This window comes from Urocitellus parryii, chromosome 1, assembly GCF_045843805.1.
Source record: "Urocitellus parryii isolate mUroPar1 chromosome 1, mUroPar1.hap1, whole genome shotgun sequence".
NCBI lineage: Eukaryota > Metazoa > Chordata > Mammalia > Rodentia > Sciuridae > Urocitellus > Urocitellus parryii.
The window spans coordinates 164171033-164192254 of NC_135531.1; the positions used below are offsets into that span (position 1 = coordinate 164171033).

At 41.2% G+C, this 21222-nt stretch overlaps 2 protein-coding genes and 1 pseudogene across 2 annotated transcripts; all 3 read right to left on the reverse strand.

The window, feature by feature from the left end:
• Positions 1 to 3366: 3366 nt before the first annotated feature.
• Positions 3367 to 4055, reverse strand: LOC113178600 (olfactory receptor 2T33-like; annotated as a pseudogene).
• Positions 4056 to 9874: 5819 nt separating this feature from the next.
• On the reverse strand, positions 9875 to 10810 carry LOC144256835 (olfactory receptor 2T33-like). Its single transcript, XM_077802412.1, has one exon. It carries the CDS (start codon positions 10808 to 10810, stop codon positions 9875 to 9877), a length of 936 nt encoding a protein of 311 aa, XP_077658538.1.
• Positions 10811 to 10812: 2 nt separating this feature from the next.
• Positions 10813 to 20870, reverse strand: LOC144256837 (olfactory receptor 2T8-like). The gene is made up of 4 exons (XM_077802448.1): positions 20803 to 20870; positions 19079 to 19927; positions 16021 to 16085; positions 10813 to 10823 (listed from the first exon to the last, which is right to left on the reverse strand). Exons 1-4 carry the CDS (start codon positions 20868 to 20870, stop codon positions 10813 to 10815), a joined length of 993 nt encoding a protein of 330 aa, XP_077658574.1.
• Positions 20871 to 21222: the final 352 nt, after the last annotated feature.

Below are 21222 nucleotides of genomic sequence, written 5' to 3' on the forward strand. Positions count from 1 at the left end.
TCTGCAGGCCTTCCACTGGAGTCTGAGAGTTTGGGTGGTGGATCTTACCTACCTGCCTCCTTTCCAAGCCTGGCTGCTTTCTGCAGCACACACCCTCCACCCAGCACTCTCAGAGGATTCAACATCTTCAGTTCTCCATATTCAGTGGTAAAGTCTCCCTCCACTGGATCTCATGCTCTTGGCAAACAGATCAGTCCCCTAGAACCAGGCAGGCCTGGCAGGATGGATGCCCAGTGCACTGGTGAAGCATTGAGGTGGGTGTGCACTCTGCTGCAGGCTCACCCAGGAGCCCCGAGTCCCACACGTGCACTTGCAGGGCCACCTCCACCTCCCTGGACCTCACCAGGTAAACACCACAGGCAGCATTTCTCACTTAGCCTCCTCTGCTCACTGGGGCATCAGTCACCCTCACCCCAATGGCCCTGAGCCCTGGCTTGTGAAAGAGACACGTCCAAGGAAGTGGCTGAGGGCACCAGAGCTGCCTGGACTTGGCACTCCTTCAGATGGGATGGATTTGTCAAGCGCACTGCACAAGAGTCATTTGGAACCAGCAAGCAGAAGCACAGAGGACAGGTCTTAATGGGAGCCCTGTGGCAAGTGGCCTCAGGGAGAAAACAGTGATCTTTTCATAGGGCAGCAGAAGGAGCCATTCCCCATGGCATGGCCTGGGAAGGAGGGGGCAGGAGCAGGCCCAAGTATCATGGTGACAGTGGTGGACACCTAGGGCAGCCCTGGCACTCCCGCGGGAGCAATGGCAAGGCTGGCTCTCAGGGGAGAAGGGATGGACTGTTTTGCCATCAATTAATCATGTAGAATTAAATTTATGGTAATGATGATAATAACAAGAAAAAAAAGTTTTTAAAAGGAAAAATAAAGTTTTCCTTAGCCTCTCCACCCTGCTCTGTTTTCTCAGCATATTTTATTCCTGCTCTGCTTAGAGTCCTCTGCAGCTTCCATCACCTGACCAGGGACAACACTGAGCCTCAATCAAGAGAAGAAAAGGTGGTGAAGAGGGGAACCAGATCCAGACAAGATTATCAGAAGAGGAGAAAAGAAACACAACAGTAAACACTGTAGGTGGTATTTTAAACCACAGCCTTGGGATATTTTTATAATTCACTAGCTTTGTCTTTGAAGATTACACAAATATATGTGAAAGATAGGTCTATTAAAAATTCATAGCCAAATTTATTTTCTTTACAAATTCAACAATTTGTTTAAAGGTGTCAAATTTATTCCTTATAAATTATTCTGAGTATGTAATCATTTGTTAAACAAAGACTGTTCCAAAACACCCAAGTCCCAATCTTAAAAATTTCTTAGATTTTCAGTGGAATCTGCCCTCCAATGGAAGACCAGTAGTTTGTAAGAAATCATAATTAAAAGAAATAAAGTTACAGTTTCTAGCAAAACAGAGGAGGTGGAAGAGAAATCTCTCTCTCTCTCTCTCTCTCTCTCTCTCTCTCTCTCTCTCTCTCTCTCTCTCCAATTAAATTGGGCAATGAATTACAAGATATGTTAGAAAATTCATAACACATGACTCTTATTTCTAAAACGCCCAACAGTATTCTAAGTGCCCTATACTTTCTGTTGTGGAATCAATGGCTGTGTTTGGTTTTGAAGTATCCACAGACTCCTTTTCCAAAACTGAAATAGTCCAAAACAAAAAGGAACATAAGCACATAGACAATCTGCTAAGGACAAGTCCTCAAGGCCCGTTCATCATCAGGAAAATTCAAATGAAAAGCCAAGTGCTCACAAGAATTGGCCAAAATGGAAAAGTTTCCATAATACTGGGAACATTTGGGATCCGTGTTCATTGCTGGCTGAAGTACGCAGAAGCTCTGAAAAGCGGCTGAGTAAGTCACCTCCATTCCAAGAGGAACAGAGGCACTTGACACATAGAGAGGCTGGAGGCAGCCAAGTCATGGTGGTTCGCACTGCACACCGCGCAGATGCCTCTCCACTAAGCGATGGGCTGAGGAACGCGAAGGCGCCAGCCAGGGAGGACCACTGGCAGGAAAACAGCAGACACACCAACAGTGCGACACGGGACTCTGACCAGCGTCCTGACCTTGGAGGGAAATACCCAGGCAGAGACAGCACCTGCAGCCACTTGGCCTCTAGACACAGTCATAGAGCGCCCGCGCCCAGGGCCAGGGTAACCGCGCAGATGCGCAGCCTCGTGGGACCGGCAGGGGGCGCCGTCCTGCGACGCTGCAGCTCTAGACGCGCTGGCTGGGGGCTCCTGTCTCAGGAGCTCAAACTCCAAGCTTCCTTTAGTTTCCAAGCCTCCATTAGCACCAGGTTTGGGGCGAGGCTCTGCTGTCCAGGAGGAAGCGCTTTACAGGTTCTGCGGTTGGCCTTGGCTGGGGAAGGGGAAGGGACACTAAGGAAGAGCCCCGCAGCTGACGCCTTTGGGGCAGTGAAGGGTGCTGTCCAAGCCCATGTCTCCTCCAGGAGGGCACAGCCTCCCTGCCTCGTTCCCTTGCTGAGGCCCAGGTCCTGTCCCAAGGGTTGCTCTGCCTTCCTGCCTCAGTGGGCCTTGTTGCTTGAGGTGGGTGTGAGCTGCGAGTGCAGAGACTTGTGGAAACCTCTGAAGAGGATGCCTGCAGTCTAAGCTCCCAACTGTGGAAATCCTACACTGACGGGCAGCAAAGAAACTCAGTCCTCAAAATCACTAGACACTTAGTTCATTATTTAAAAAAGAAACCACTGTGGTGCATGACATCCAAATGTTACTGACATTTTAATTGACAGAGTTTTAACAATCCACACTTTGACCTGCTGAAGACAGCTCAGTAAACAAACTCAAAGTGTGGACCTTCACGCATGATCCAGAGTAAAGCAGAAAAATATATTTATATCTATATCTATGTATATATGAAAGTTAAATACCTTCTCCCTAAGAAATACCAAGGTCTTTGCACAGGCCTTCCTGTTTGGGCAAGTAGATGACCTTTTAGTCATTATTTGCATGGGCTTGCTTTTCCAGCGAGAAGGTACTCCGAACAAGGTAACTAATCAAGACCTCCAGAGAGCAAGCAGGAAGCAGGTCTGATTTTATTGTGCAGTTACCATGTATATATACTCAGGCAGTAGCTAAGCAGATTACAGGCAGGCACCAATGCAATTTCTGCTAACTGTCCTTGCAGTGGCCAATCAAGGAGTGGGCCATGGAGCAAGCCCAGGGACTGTACCACATGGCCTCTCACCCAGGGCTGTGCTTATGGGGTCAATGGTTTGTTGCTCACATGCCTAGCACAGGGGAGTGCCTATCACTCAGAGGCCCTTTACATATGCCATTTATGCAGTACCCCAGGCACTTGTCCCCACATCTCCCCCTCTGACTGTGCTTCAAGAACTTCAGTTTGGGGAGCGCATATGGAGGACAGCAGCCAGGATGAGACTGTAGGAGGTCAGGATGAGGCAGAAGGGCACCAGGAGCATCAACACACAGCAGATGTACATGACATCCTCAAAGACAGATGTGTCAGCACAAGCCAAGCACACCAGCATGGGGGCCTCACAGAAGAAATGGTCTATCTCTCGCCTGCAGCAAAACGGGAAGCTCAGGGCAACAACTGCCTGCATCAGCCCGTCAGCTGCTCCCAGGAACCAGAACCCCATGGTCATCCTCAGACACAGTGGCCAGCTCATGAGCATGGGATAGCGCAGAGGGTGGCATATGGCCACATAGTGGTCATAGGACATGGCTGCTAAGAGGAAGCACTCCCCACCACCCAGAGTGAGAAGGAAGAAGATCTGCAAGCCATGCCAGCAGGGGAGATGGACTTGATTCCAGTCAAGTAGTCAGCAGCCATTTGGGGTATATTGGTGGAAACCAGCATGGCGTCCATGAAGGAGAGTTGGCTCAGGAGGAAGTACATGGGAGTGTGGAGCTGTATGTCTCACTGAATCAAGAGAATCATTAGGGCATTGCCCACTAGGGAGTTGAGAACTAATATCAAAAACATCCCAAAGAGAAACTGTTGGGCACTGGAGTGGCCCAAGAGTCCTGGGAAGATGAAGGTGGAGCTAGTGTTCATGTTCATACCTGCCATGATTTCAAACAGAAGAGGCACCAGCAGTTCACTTTTTACAGGACAGGTTGACAAAAATTTTAGACTCTTGAGGGAAAGATTGGCAGTCTTAATGTTAAAGTTTAGTGAGAGGGATAAAAAAGCAAAAATAAAACAATTAAGGTGTTGCTTAAATCTTGTGATTCCTCATGGGATACTGATGGTTAAAAGGAAAGGATTCATGTTTGCGTTCTACTATCTTTGGATGGAAAATATATGTCACAATTCACAATCATCAGGAGCAAACTCTGTGGAAACAGAATAAAATAGAGCTGAAATTTAAGAGCCTCCAACTTCCTGCACCACAGTAAAGACAGAAAGACACACATTCTAGCTATGCTGCTTCTGCTCCCTTCAGTGCCTTGAGCCAACTATCACTTTTGAGCAGCTGCTGGCCCTGTGATAACACAGAGGCTTCTCTGGTTATCCCCACCCCCTGCTTTTTTTCCCTTCCAAAGATTTCACATATTGAGAATGAAGTAGTGGCTACAGATTGTTTCATAGTATCCGTCAATAAGCAAGGACAGCCACAGAAAACCAACTAGATGCCCCAAGAGACCACACTAAAGTGGGACACAAGTGTCAATGCATATGACATAGCAATACTACATTCATTACCTCATAACAGGAACTTCTGAGACTTATGGGGCCCACACATGATATGGGACATTCAACAATGAGGAAATACTAGATGGGTATAAAAATATAGCCTTTATGACTTCATCTTAGATAGCATTCAATTTATTAACCATCCCAGGAAGTGTTGGCACTGTAACATTTTAAGAATTTAGTACAAAACAAGAAACTTCTGGGGAAAGGTTGAAAACACATAAATGAACAAATAAATCCATATTATTACAGGTGATAAAAACCAAATACAAATTAAAAGTGGATGATAGGTGAAAAGAACAGAAATAGTGCTCACTTCTGTGGTGCCATCTTGAATGGCCTGGTTGAGTGAGACCTGGGTGCAGGAACTGATGTCTGAGTTGAGCTCTAGAAGAGGGAGGTGAGCCATGTGAGGGGGTGGGGACATTAAGTAGTTTGGTGCTCAGAGGAGGAATTCTTCACCTGCAAAGGACAAAGCAGGCCCTAGACAGTGGAGCTGGAGAGCTGGCATGGGGCAAAGGGAGCACAGCTGGGGAGGAGAGCACAGAGATTCCTGGGACAGAATCTCAAAGCATGTGAATCCCTCTGAGAAGCACTGGATTTTATGAGTGAAGTGAAATTGTGGCCGTTGGGTGGAAACTCAAAATAAACACAATAAATATTGCCTGGAAAATATTAGAATAATTTGTCCATGGATGTTTGAGATTTTAAAGATGAACACACTCTTCAATTTTTCTGACACTTGGTTACATTAATATGGACAAAAACCAGAATATAAATTAATTATATTTGATTGTGAATAGTTGTGTCTGCCTAGGAAAAATAGTTGCATTTATTGTTTTTTAGGTATAAAAATGTTGAACTCAATAACTTGGTGATATCTGGCAATAAAATACTGTGCCATGTATGATTTATGTAGAAAATTAGGGCCTGAAAATAAAATGGAATGAAAATAAATTGGGGCAATAATATCAAATAATGTTAAGCATCTCTTTATGTTATCACTGATACTGTACAGTTCTAACAGTATGTGCTAAAGATGTTTCATCACTTAAAGGAAATAACTCTCTGGTAGAGCTGATTACAGGGGTACATTTAAACAAGGATGGAATGAAAAGAGCTCTTAAACACCTAATGGGCCTGTCAATAGGCCCACTGTTCCTGGATATTGTCCCTCCTCTTTCTGCTTGAGGCCATGCCTTCAAGAGCAAATCTACATTCCAAGCCAGTCACTATCACCATTGCTTATGTGGCATACATGGGTGGGAGGGGAGCTACATCAACATGCTCAGCAGTGCCCTAGGAGCAGCACTGCTTTAATTCAGTAATGTTGAATTTGTAAAAACAATTCCCTCTACAAAAAACCTGGAAACTCAAAAACCTAATAATTTCAGGTGAAGATTTTCTGCTCACTGTGAGGCACATTTAATTTAGTAGATTTGTCAGAGTCCAGCTCTGGCAAGGGGTCTCAGGAGACGAATGGATGGTGAGGAGGAGATGAAAGGTAGCCAAGAAACAACATGGACACGAAGTGAAGGTGCTGAATCCCAATCTTTACTTGTGAAGTTAATCATATATACTTTTCATTTTGGCAGGCTCCCAGTATTTTGTGGTTATAAATCAGGAATCATTATTCAAAGAAACAAAGTATTATGTAGCTACAATTAGATAAAAAAGAATATATCTTGGCTTATGAATAAGCAAGCATTTTTACTTTCAGTTCACATTTTGCTTTGAGCTGTTTCTGCTTAGTTAGCTTTTAATAATAGTTAGAAATGTCCCAGACTATTGGCCTATACCTTGACTATTCTTTCTTGAATTACTGACTAGAACTGGCGCCGCGGTTATGGTATGTGGTTAACTTGAAAAGAGAGGCTACTAATTTTAATCAAACAAGAGTAAGAACACCAAACCATTGTGCACAGGAACAAGAACAAGTTGCCCAGTACCAAGTACTAATCTGTCTTCTTAATATTAATTTTTCTTCTCTAGATTTTAATTTAATTTCTCAAAAACTTCCTTGAATGTTTTTCTATAATGGATTTCTCATTAAACATTAACAATTTACATTCCAAAGCTGAATCATTGCATTTAGAGCAAACAGATTTATTCTTTTGAAGTGGTTGCATTAATTGGGAAAGTCATGTTTTTTCCTTCATACTTAATGGTCATATGAGAAGTCCCAACTATACTTATTAACAGGAATAGAAAAACAAACCAGCCCATTCCCAGAAACATACTGTGCTCCTCCAGAGGTTGAATACCTTGCATCATCCACCTCAGTGGGGCCTTGCCTTTGCCTGAGTCAAGGGAGGGGCTCAGCATAGATTGATAATATAATAATTCCACTTCTACACCTTTTTCTACTTTGTAGAGTTACAATTTCTTTTTGAATGTGAGTGTTTTTCTTTCAAAAACTGAGAGCCACATTCCTAATTCTATATATACAATTCATAGTATTTATAAGATTCTACTCAAGAAACTGTCATAATAATATTGAACATTGTCTTCACAGATGTACATCTGGTCTAACTGGAATGCATTCTGAACTCTTTTCTGTAAACATCATCGAGAGGAATGGGATCACTGCTAGTGGCCAGACATTACCTGAAGAGGGCCTGGAGCTGGGAGGTGGGTGTGTCACTCCCAGATCTCCATGGTGCCCAGTGCAGGACATGCCCCATCCATGTCCTGGTGAGTGTGAGTGCTCCTCACCTCTGCTCCACAGGAACTTTCCTTCTGCTTAAACTGCTGCAAACTCACTGGACCCTAGGAAGGCTGTGCCCCAACCATAGCAGACAAGCAAACGAGGAGCAAGAGGAAGGCTCCCAAAGCTCTGCTTCCATGGAGAACCCTTTCTTCTGTCACTCACTTTTCTTTTGCAAGCACAAGTCATGAAGTGACACTGACATCAAAGAGAAAGAAAAATGTTTACTGCTCATGGTGCATCAAGGGAAATCTTCCCCTTGTCTCCAGAGATAGTGATCACACCTCCTCAGTCATAGAGGAAGACACCACATGTGGATAAATCTGTACCTTCCATTCTGTGTTTCGGTACAAGTGCACATTTTACACAACGTGAAAAGACAAACACAATGTGTTACTGTCAGAATTTGGACTCACTTCTCTCCCACAACTGCACAGTTAGCTGGTCATACACTCAAGTTGATTCCCTGTGTTGTAAATCATTCCCCTTAGAGTAGTGAAGGAGGAGTTGCTGCTCAGAGCATGTGACTTCCTGATTCAAGGTCCACGTCAAGCAGAACACTGCTCACAGAGTAGGCTGGGAACAGCAGAGCTCCTACGTCACCACATGGCATTCACCAGTAAACACAGGCACCAAGTCAAGGGTCAGGGAAAGACAGGGCCTTGCTGAGCCTCAGAAACACAATCAGAGGAACAAAGCCCAGTGAAGGAGAAGTCTGAAGTCACAATCAAAACACCAGCAACACAATGGGGCATGTACCCTGGTTCTCCTTAGTTCAAAGTTTGAAAGGTGAATCTATTAAAAATAACCATTATTTGTTCAAAAGTATACAAGATACAAGGTTATAGATCATGACAACTTACCTTGTAAATATGAGGAGAGAGTGGAGTTAAAATGGAGTGTATTCACATTTATGTATTTATATTTGTGGGGCTGGTGACAGAGAACAGGTCCTTATTCTTTTTAGACAAGTGCTGTACAACTGGAAGACACCTGTCTTGTTTTAGTTTTTTTTTGAAGGTAATCAAAATTAAGTAACCATTTGATTAATATAACCTGATATTACTGTAAAATAGTCTCTACAGAGTTTGTAGTAATCACTAAGCAAAAAAACTGATGCAATGAAAATCAAAAGCAAAGATTCAAAACATAACAATAGATGAAATTGCTTAACTACATGGAATTCAGTAAGAAATAAAAGAATTAACATACAGCAAAAATAGAAAAAAAAACAAGGTAAAGAAATAACTTCTTACCTATTAATAATTACATCATTTGAACATCAAATGAATAAATTGAGCATACAATCTTTGGTTCTAAAACGTTAAGCAGCTGAATTGTTAAAAACACCAAAGAGCAACCCCATGTGTTTCAAAGAGAACCCCTCACATGTGAGAACACACAGAGGAAAGTGCAGGAAAGAAGAGGATATTCCATGAATGGAAGCCAAAGAGAGCAGCCAGGTAGGCTTGAATTCAGATAAAATGACTTATGCTGAAAGAAACAAGAGTTGAAGTCACCATCTTCATACAGGAGATGATTCAGCAGGAGAATAAAACATACCCAATATATAAAGCAACACTGTTCGATGTGAGGACAGAGAAAGCAGTGTAATAATGAGAGGCACCTTCAACACCTGTCTTCAGCAATGGGAATCTCAACCAGACAGAAATCCAACAGGGCAGCCCTGGGTTTAACTGCACCTGAAACCAAGTGGATGCAGTGGGCAAGCAAGAACATGGCCCCCAACATGTTCTTATCCAAAGATTCTGGCATCTACCCAAGGAGATGGTGTTAGACCAGGACACAAAGAAAAGACCACTGACTCCAATTAAAATCAAATTAAAGCAAGCTTATTATTTCGACCAGCCAGGCTTCCTCTCCCAACAAAAAAAGCAGGAACAAGACAGCACTGCACCTTTCTTGCAGCCTATCTTTATAGCCCAGAAAGTTACACAAAGGGGGGTCACAAATAACAAAACTCTGAGGAGCATAACACTAATGCTAGTTTACATTTTGACCCCGACATCAGAATTCATGAAGATCATTAGAGCCTCAGTGAGGGTCCTTATCTTGGCAGGGAAGGCCAAGATTTATGAAGCATCATTAAAGTTTAGACAGGGCTGCTATCTGGTCAGAGAGAGTCAGGCATGGGTAAGTTCAAGGCAAGGGCAGGCATTCCAAGCAAGATCAGAATTTGCAGTAATTTATAGTAAAGCTAAAATTAGATTTTCATGTGGTGAGATGGCTCCCAATTTTAAGAGGGAATCAGCCTAGGCCTATCACAATAAAATTTGTAACTGATTCACCAAACACTGCACAAAAATACCTTAAAAGGTAAAATGGCAAAGTGAAAACAAAATAAACTGAAAGAACACAAAATCAGAAGTTCAATAGAGAAAATAAACTAGTAACTTGTAATGACAGCATGAGTACATTTTGGGATGTGCCATTTCAGTAAATCCTCGTGTTGGAATCACATAGCATGTGTCTTGCCCAGCCAATTTCTGAAGGCCCCCTTGACATCTTTATTCCTCACGCTGTAGATGAGGGGATTCAGCACTGGAGTAAAGATGGTGTAAAATGCAGAGACTACTTTGCTGTGGCCCACTGAGTGGTAGGACCTGGGTCTCATGTAAATGACCATGAGGGTGCCATAGAACATCGCTACCACAACCAGATGAGAGGAGCAGGTGGTTAAGGCTTTCTTTCTGGCTGCAGCAGAATGCATTCTTAACACAGCAGCCAGGATGAGACTGTATGAGGCCACAATGAGAGACAGAGGGATCAAGAGCATCAGGATGCAACAGATGTACATGAAAAACTCAAAAACAGTGGTGTCCGCACAGACAAGGCGCATCAATGAAGGTGCCTCACAGAAGAAGTGGTCTATCTCCCTGGAGTGGCAGTAGGGGAAGCTCAGAGCAGCACTGGCTTGCATCAGCCCATCAATTTCTCCCAAAAGCCAGGAGCCTGCTACCAGTTGGGAACACAGCTTGTGGCTCATGAGAACATGGTAGCACAATGGGTGGCATATGGCCACATAGCGGTCATAGGACATGGCTGACAGGAGGAAGCACTCTCCCCCTCCCAGAGTGAGTAACAAGAAGATCTGGGAAAAACAGCCAGCAGGAGATATAGACCTGGAGTTCAGCAGGTAGTTGGCTGCCATTTTGGGGATGATGGTGGAGACCAGCATCAAGTCCATGAGGGAGAGCTGGCTGAGCAGGAAGTACATGGGGGTGTGGAGTCTGGGATCTGTGTGGATGAGCAGGATCATCAGGATGTTGCCCACCAGGGAGGTGATGAAGGTCATGAACACCAGAGAAAACAGCACTCGATGGGTCTTTGTGTAGTCAAAGAGCCCCAGGAGAATGAAGTTCATCGCCGTGGAGTCAGTGGAGTTCTCCATGGCTATGGGCAACCTGGAAGGCAGGAGAATGTCTGAGGAATCTGGCCTGGTTAAAATGAGTATCTGGAACTTCCTTAAAATGGCTTGGTCACCTGACAGAAAGCCTTATCCTGGAGGCCTAGTTATTTAATTTTCTTCTCTCCAGCAAAACATTTTCCACAGCATTCATGGTTCATAGCTGCCAGGAGTTTAGTATATTCTCAATTCCAGCTAAATTAGAAAAAATGTATACACGGCCTTATACAAACCTCTCTCTCAGGTTGCAGCAGAGTGCTAGTCTGAGAAGGCTGATGCTTGGCCTGTGATTGCCAGTGTGATGCCTTTCATGTCATCCTGGCCCAAAGAAGCCATGTTGTGTAATCCCAGGTTTCTACATTGGAATATCTCCCTTTTGGAGGACTTTTGAATTCATGTAGATTAGTGGATGCTGCATTTTCTCTTGTGATTGTAACTTTTCAGTTTTCTCACACTTGTATTTAAGGAAGTTTCTGGAGATTTTCTTCAATGCTAGGATGAATTGAAATTTAAAATTTAAATAAGCAATCTAAACAAAATGTATAACCACTGAAATCAGACTTTGCTGTTTAGGAAAGAAAACATGACTAAATTTCTCTATTCCACAAAGGCAGGGGTGTGCCCCACCATGCCCACCTCCTCACCTGGTCACCACTTCTCCTCCTGATCAGGAGACATTGGTCAGTACAACACCCTCCGGGCAACTGTCTTCCACATCTAGTAGGTACTCAAAGAGCTCCTATGTTAGACTGAAAATTCCTATTTTAAAAGTTGATAATTTCTTAGAGGAACTTAAATAACATGAAGAAACAAACTGTGCTACTTGCAGGCTCTCACACTTAAGTAATCCTAGGTTTTTACTGGCAGGAGACAAGCACCAGTCTGTTATTTAAGACTGGTCCAAACAAGCTTCTTTTAGTGTGGATTATGAACAGGACACAGAGCCTCTCTGTTAATCATAGAGATGGCTCTCTTGTAACTGAAACCTCCAGATGGCGTTTCTCTGCCATGATGTCCTGCATGGGTGAAAAGCTCTCTTCTCACACCTCAGTGAGATTTATCTTCTCCTTATAAATTTAAGTTTGTACAGAGAATAATAGATTAATGACTACCAATAAAAAATGCATGGGTTCAGTCATAATCTATGTGTAGCAGGCCATTTCTGATTTATTTTTTCAATTTAATTAAAACCCAAGATAAATTTTGCAAGTGGGCAGCACACCTCTAATAAACACTGCAGCTATAGTGACTAATGTAGTATGCCAACAATGCTCTTTAAATTTAAATACTTAGATGTTCTTGTTATCAAAACAGCCATTGTTCTAATTATCATAATATTTAACATTATTGTTATAATATTGAACATATTACTATCATGCTCTCTTAATTGCATATGTATGTATATATACATCCAGTTTACCAATTCTTAATCACTGCTGCATCAGTTAGACATTATGCGTATAGCATATTATACTCATAAATGCCTGGTAACTCTCTAATACTCATATTGTGATCTAAGTCCTTTATATGTGGTAAGACTTTCTGTAGTAATCAATCTTAAATTGTTGCCTTTATTCTTTGAGGATAAATGAATCCCTTACTTTCTCACTATATTCAGCTGTCAATCTTTTTCAATTCCTGCAGCTGTGATGTTGTTAGGTATTTTCAGGAGCAGTAATAATTTGCCAGTTATAATACCATGAAAATAAGTTTTGAGTCACATTTCCCAAGATACCAAGGCAGAAACTGTTCTACTCCTTGACGCCTGGATTAATCCGCAAATTCATTGTAAAATATTTTCCTCTCCTTTCTATTGAAAATGTTTCTTACACATCTTGTTATTTATACACAATTGCTTTATTTTATCATTTATATATATTGTAGATATCTTCCCTGAACTATTTTATAGAATCCAAAATTTTATAACACTATTTAGCACCAAAATTTGCATTATATACACCCATGTTGGTGGACTTACATGCTGTTACTCATATATGGATAGGCTGCATTATGTGAGTAGCTTTTCAAATCTGAATGCTCTGCATAATTTTGGGATAAAGGTGCCACTGATTGCTATGTAAACTATATCCATAATCACTGTGAGTTTGGTATTGATTTTCACTGTTAGCAAATACTGCTATCATATATCTCAGTCTTACAAATGCACTGGTCCAAGCTTGTCTTCCCACTGCGTGGTGTGGATGGAAAGGCTGTGCTCTGTGACTGGCTCAACCACAGATGAAGGAGGGCTTGCTGTGGCTAAGCCAGGCAGCACAGTGTACCATGGACAGAGGTATGATTATGGGTAGCTAAATTAGCCTGAGAGTAGAAGGAAAGCATCCAAGTCCTGCACAAATCTACTCAGAAAAGGTGTGTGAGATGTGGGGCAGGTCACCAGCCCCCTGAGACATGCCCAGGCAGGTCCCAGACTTGGGAGAACCTCACACTGCCCTGGAGGCTTCCAGCCCTGGCTTCCTGCTGCTGTGGATTTACTCTCTGACACGTGTTTTATAAAAACAGCAACAGCTGTGCCAACACCAGCTTCCTACAAAATCTGCAGAGCATAAAATACTCCAATGTAATTTGCACTCTCTATTCATATGTGAAGAAGAAAATCATTGGACACTAAAAGTATTTCAAAACATTTTTGTGATCTGATGAACTTTTCACTCACTGAACACTCCTTTCTATTTAAATTTCCACATGAAGTATCCTGTGGAATGTCTGCATATTAACAAGTGGACACCGAAAATCCAGAAATTTATGTGAGTTGTTAAGACAAATTCTAAAAATTAAAGAACTAATATGCATTTGTCTTCTTTTCCTTATCTCAATAGAATCATTTCTTTTAATAATGTGCATACAGAAATACAGATTTGTGGTCTGGTGACTTAACCTTAAAAATCTATATATCTTACCAGTAGATGGATAAAATTAGGAAACTTAAATCAATATTCACCTCAACTTTATTCTGTACAGACTGGACAGCCTAACAATATGTATTAGGATAGTATGCACTTCTTCTATTGTTTGGTGATTACAAAAGAAAATTCATGCAAAAACATTGTAGCATGCATGACCCTTCAGTTCCACAAATATTGCCCATAATTATTAGGTTTAGAATATTATTACAATTGGTCTTGAATAGATACTGCCTACCCAAATATTTTGGAAAAATAAATAAGTACTTTAGGATTATAATATTGTGTGTGTGTGTGTGTGCGTGTGTGTGTGTATACTTAAAAGACAATACTTTCAACATCACTTTGGACTCTGAACTTTGTCCATGTTTCATAAATTCTTTGAATACACAACAATCCCACAAGAGCACTGCTAATTTAATCATTGTAAGACTATTGTGCCCTTTCATTATTAGTCTTGAAATTCTTCATAAATTAGCAAATTAATTTTAATTAGTAAAATTAATATACTTAAAGAATTGAAGTAGTAAAATCAATATGCTAAAGAATAATTTTGAGTTAATATATCATGGATATTTTCATGTACACTATAATTTTCACAATTTTTTTTTCAAATTTGGAAGCATTAAATCAAATGATAAAATCCTAGAATGTGTTCATCACACAAAAAAAATAGATGTTGTGGCCAAATGAATACAAATATGTATGCCTCCATACAATTAATTTCAGGAAACATTTGTGGGGACAAAGAATTGTCAGTTCACTGCCCTTTTTTTCTCTCCAAATTGAAAACAATGACATCCTGCTGTTGCTTATTTCCCAATTACATAAGCTTTGTGATTATGGAGAGCTCACTTCTTACATCTACAGTGTATGTCTACCCACTTCAGTGTGGCTCCCCAGAATGAAAAAAACTACAATCTTTCCACCGAAGGTGCATGTCACATATCTTGCTGACCAATACTTAGATTTGTCCTGAATAGGGTAGTTTTCTTCAATCAATCACAGAATTTACCATAAAGCACCCTTCACTAGGTCTCCCAGGGACAGAGTGTTAGCTCACTTCCAACATGGATAATAGCTGTGGCAAATATCGCCCTAAGCTCCACTTGGTCAAGGATCGTCTTATCTAATGTTACAACAGATAAATGAGTCAGACTGTGCTTACATTTTAGAATTGCAGATGTAGAAAGAGAGTATTTAGAAAATGGTTTTTTTTAGTTTCCTGAAAAATCACAGGGAAATGTTTGTTCTTAAACTAGAGAACATGACTCCAGAATGCAGGCCTGAGAGAGTCCTCCTAGGTTTCCCCATTCCCAGGTTTCATTGCAATTGCAACAGTGTCAAGACTCATGTACCGAATAAATCAAATAACATGAAATAAATAATGGACTTTCCAAGGCTTAGGCTGCCTCCAAGGATAAGCTTCCTGGTAACTGACAAGTTAATTCAAGTAGGGCACACCACTGTGATAGTCATTCTCAGCAGATGCAGTGCCCCAAACACCCTTATTGCACAAAAAAGTAGTTGAGAAATACTATATTAATTTACCACAAATGAAAACTTTTGACTATAGCAATGCTGACCTAACCCATGGGAAGCAGTAGCTCCGTCCCCCTTGTAGTTTTAATCACTGGCCAACCCGTCAGTGTGTTCCAGTGAACCCCCCATTCCACAGGAGTGGGTTGAGGGCATGCAGGTGGGCTTGTGCATGACATTATTACTGGTTTCTACTATGGCAGTGACAGGTCCTGAGGGGTATGCACACCTGTCTGCAGTCCGTGTTTTAAAATGTGGATAGAAGCCATATCCCAAAGTCATAAGGAAAACACAGGAGTGAAGACAGAGTGATTAATCTGTTACTGTTTCCTAGTCAGCTCTCACTTCATCATAGAAACCACTGTTCTCATCTACTCAAAACCTCCCTGAGTTAGGTGCACAGGTTTAAGTGAGAGGATTCACTGCATTTATCTAACCCAGAGCTGAACCTGAGCATCTCTCACTGTTCCTGAATTCCCCATCAATATTTTTTGCCTAATTTCAACCTGATAAAATGAAATCAATATTTAATTTAAGCATAGAAAAAGTGTAGGCTCTGTAGAAATTGACAGGTTTAATACAATTACTGTGTTTATGCACAAACATTCAGACTTCAGTTTCTCCTGATACTATGCACTGCCTGTTGGAATAGCTTACTATCAACTACACTGTGATAATTTTAAAAATATAATTTGTTCATTAACATGGGGTGAATATGTAGAGCTAACCTTGTACCTGGAAATAACTTAAAGGAAGGAAAATCACCTTGAGTACACTGAGGTTGTTGGTTCTTTAAGTTCCTTTTCAATTGACAATGAGAACTATTATAGAACTATGAAAATGTTACCAGGGAACCCACAGTGACAGTTACAATGGTCATGCTATTTGAAAAAGTAACAGTTATGTTTTGCAAATTTTACAAAATGTGTTTGCAGAGAGTAAAAGGAAAGTTAAGAGATTATTGGTTGAGATCAAGATACTTTAATTCTTGATTTTAAAATTATGTACAGGCCTTAAAATTATGAAAAAAAATTGACAGCAAAGTAAGCTTTAGAGAACACTACCTCTTTCCAGCACTCAGGCTAAGTCTTGGCACTGACCTGCCTCCTGAGCAGCCACTGTACAGGGCTCAGAGCTCCCATGTTCTGGCCCTGAACCACTCTGTACTTGTATAAAAGGCTCTGTTGCTTGTGTAAAATGAGAGGCACCCATCCAAAGTCCTAGAGCACCTTACCATCAGGCTTAGGAAGTCTCAACAGGAGCATGTTCACTAGGATGGGATGACAAGACATTTTCCCTTCTTATTAACTCAATGCAGATGATTCTCAAATCCCAGGATATTGGATCCCTGAAGCAAACTTCCTGCAGGGCTAGTGCACTGTTATTACCAGGATATGATTCATTGAAAGGAGGCAGATTTCCAACAGTAAATGAGATGGTACTTGTAAATGAATTCTCTCTTTCCTGGGAATGCAATCCACTCTGTTGTCCTGTACTTTAGCAATATCCATGTGTCAAGAAAGATCTGAAAGTTACAGAGGATAGAGTGTCTTAGAAATACCTTGCTCTAAAATATGTTATTTTTAAGTGGAAAACAAAGTTTGGACTAAATGTTACTCAAGAAAATAAAAAGTTGTGAAAGAAGTAATTCAGATGAGAATAAAATAAGTCAAAGTAAAAAACAAAATAGTTAATCTCTGAGTATTTTATTTTTATTTTCATGGAGTTGAATTTGTACTAATTACTTTTTCCTCTGACTTTCATACAAATAATATCTATACATTTTCACAACACATAAATATGTTTCATTATTTTATTTTAAAATTAAGAGCTTTGCAAGCTTGCCACATATCTTCCCTGAAAATTATTATAGGTTTATAAAAATTCACCAGTTAAAGATAAAACATATAATCTGACCACCTGAAACATCATTTTTGAAATTCTATTTTTATCATTTTTATCCAATATTTTATATTTTAGCATAAAATGTTTCTATAAAATTTCAGATTATCAATGTCATCATTCTTCCAATGGAAATGGAAGACTGTGTTAAAGGGTTTACTCTAGGGCTGGGGTTGGGGTACAGTGGTAGAGCGCTTGCCTAAGATGCATGAGGCATTGGGTTCTATCCCTAGCACAACATAAAAATACTGAACAAAACAAAATGCATAGTATAACCAAACATGTAAATTTCATTGTTTAAAGTAAATTGAAAGGATGAAGATATATTACACAAATACACAATTAGTAAAAACAGTTCATCTTCAGCCATTGAATTAAAGTGAGTGTTTGAAAATACACAACAAACAACTGAATATATAATTTCATTTTTTCTTTTATAGTAAATTTAATATAGCATTTTAAATGTCATATATGGTCCATGAATGAACTACCAAGTTGGGCTCATTGGGGAGACTACATGCTTTATTATTTCTTTCCAAGAATAAAAACATCCAGTTAACAAAATTAAAAAAAAATCAGACAGTAAAATACTATAAAAATATAGGACTTTCACAGCAATCAGGGGAAGCAAAGCTAAAAACAAATTAGTTACCAAGACACTCACTAGAAGTTCTAAAAAATAAAGTCTTATAACAATGGATGCAAAAGAATATTGAGCACTGTGGTGGTGGAAATGTCATATTAACATTCTGTTTCAGCAAACAAGTCAAGAAAAATTTCACCATCCATCTACCTAAATAATAGTTATTAAAAACAACAACAACTTTTGATTCCACAAATAAGCTTTAATTTCCATAGATCCAAACTGAACATAGTCCAGACATCCTCCAAAACACATGGGGTAACACATTGTGGCATTTTAGACAATAGAAGACCTGTAGGAATTAAACAGGGTGAAGAACTGGTGAGAGCAGAGTCGCAGAGGAGTCTTTGAACTGAGAGAAAAACACAGGATGTAGGACTATTCATCATGGGGTTCCAAGGACAAGAATAGGACTGGCCAAACTAAACAATGGGATAAACAGCAGACCCATGGTCCTTCTTGAGGGTGCTTCACTGGTGGTGGAGGGACTTGGGAGGCTGGTGCATGTAGCCTTTCTTGATTACAGTGTAGACTATTAGGCTTGTATTTATTGAAATTGCTTGAAAGAAAAGGCTGGGTTGTGAGCATCATACTTCTTAAAAACTATACCTCAGTTGAAACATAGATAATAATCCCAAAATTGCTGGAATAGTGAATTCACTTTTTGAGTAAAAGCTCATTAAAACATGCAGGTTTATTGATAAGTAAAATGTGCTGGGCAGATATACAGATCCAAGGGAATCCAATTGTTCTCCCTTATCTCTGGTTTCCTGCACCATAGACTCAGTTACCTGCAATCAACTACAAACTGAAAACTTAAAATTAAAAAATCCAGAAATACATATTGCATAAGTATAGAATCTGGCACAGCAATGCTCCAGTCTGACTGAAAAGATGAACCTCTCCACTTAATGAGAAAAGAATTGTAGGCAGAAGTTGCAGAGACCTTTGCTAAGTATAAATATACATGTGAAACTGCAAAGAAGGAAAAAGAAAAGTGTGGTACTTTTCCTCTTGAACCTCAAGTTGCAAAAGTTATGGCCACAGCACTCAGTGTTCAGCTAAGATCAACAATGTTTTCAAAGAGAGCATCAGTGGTTCCAGGTATCCCCTGGGCAATGTGGATCGTGTCTCTAATTCATAAGGAGGGGTCCGTATAATTACAACTCTAAAAATCCCACCACTCACTCTGCCCAACCACAAAAGCTGGGGTAATGCAGTGTATTGTTAATAAAGTGTCAAGGCCACACACTGGCCACACACTTTCTCAGGGCCCCCTTGACTTCGCTGTTCCTCAGGCTGTAGATGAGGGGGTTCAGCATAGGGGTGAGGATGCTATAGAAGGCTGACACCACCTTATCGTGGTGAGCTGACCTGTAGGATTTGGGTCTCATATAGATAAAAATGGCAGCTCCATAAAAGAGCCCCACCACAGCCACGTGTGAGGAGCAGGTGGCAAAGGCCTTCTTGCGGGCTTCTGGGGAGCGCATGTGGAGGACAGCAGCCAGGGTGAGACTGTAGGAGGTCAGGATGAGGCAGAAGGGCACCAGGAGCATCAACACACAGCAGAAGTACATGACATTCTCAAAGACAGACGTGTCAGCACAAGCCAAGCGCACCAGTGTAGGGGCCTCACAGAAGAAATGGTCTATCTCTTGCCTGCTGCAAAATGGGAAGCTCAGGGCAACAACTGCCTGCATCAGCCCGTCAGCTGCTCCCAGGAACCAGGACCCCATGGTCATCCTCAGACACAGTGGCCAGCTCATGAGCATGGGATAGCGCAGAGGGTGGCATATGGCCACATAGCGGTCATAGGACATGGCTGCTAAGAGGAAGCACTCCCCACCACCCAGAGTGAGAAGGAAGAAGACCTGGAAGCCACAGCCAGCAGGGGAGATGGACTTGCTTCCAGTCAAGTAGTCAGCAGCCATTTTGGGCACAGTGGTGGAAATCAGCATGGCATCCATGAGGGACAGTTGGCTCAGGAGGAAGTACATGGGCGTATGGAGCCGGAGGTCCCACTGAATCAGGAGAATCATGAGGGCATTGCCCACTAGAGCCATGAAAGCTATTGTCAGAACTATCCCAAAGAGTACTCTTGTACATTGCTGGTGGGACTGCAAATTGGTGCGGCCAATTTGGAAAGCAGTTTGGAGATTCCTGGGAAAGCTGGGAATGGAACCACCATTTGACCCTGCTATTGCCCTTCTCGGACTATTCCCTGAAGACCTTAAAAGAGCATGCTACAGGGATGCTTCCACATCGATGTTCATAGCAGCACAATTCACAATAGCTAGACTGTGGAACCAACACAGATGCCCTTCAATAGATGAATGGATAAAAAAATGTGGCATCTATACACAATGGAGTACTATGCAGCAGTAAAAAATGACAAAATCATAGAATTTGCAGGGAAATGGATGGCACTAGAGCAGATTATGCTTAGTGAAGCTAGTCAATCCCTAAAAAACAAATACCAAATGTTGTCTTTGATATAATGAGAGCAACTATGAACAGAGAGGGAGGAAGAGCAGGAAGAAAAGATTAACATTAAACAGAGACATGAGATGGGAGGGAAAGGGAGAGAAAAGGGAAATTGCATGGAAATGAAGGGAGACCCTCATTGCTATACAAAATTACATAGAAGAGGTTGTGAGGGTAATGGGAAAATAAACAAGGAGAGAAATGAATTACAGTAGATGGGGTAGAGAGAGAAGATGGGAGGGGATGGGAGGGGGGATAGTAGGGGATAGGAAAGGTAGCAGAATACAACAATTACTAATTGGGCATTATGTAAAATTGTGGATGTGTAACCGACGTGATTCTGCAATCTGCATTTGGGGTAAAATTGGAATTTCATAACCCACTTCAATCTAATGTATGAAATATGATATGTCAAGAGCTTTGTAATGTTGTGAACAACCAATAAAAATTTAAAAAAGAAAAAAAAAAGAACTATCCCAAAGAGGAACTGTTGGGCCCTGGAGTGGCCCAAGAGACCTAGGAGAATGAAGTCAGAACTGGTGTTCCCACTTTCCATGATTTCAAACAACAGAAGAGACACTGTCAGTGGAAACATAGGAGAGAGATTAATTTTTTAAATGCCCCTTGTTATTTATATCCTTCTAAATAATCACATGTGTAATAATGAAACCTATTTCAAATCTTTCATCTCTCATTTTTCTTCTTGTTTTTATTTTTGGTGTTGGGGATTGAACTCAGGGGTGCTCGGCCACTGAGCCACATCCCCAGCCCTGTTTTGTATTTTATTTTGAAACAGGGTCTCACTGAGTTCCCTAGTGCCTCACCATTGCTAAGGTTGGCTTCTAACCTGCAATTCTTCTGTCTTAGTCTCCCGAGCTGCTGGGATTACAGGCATGTGCCACCACGCC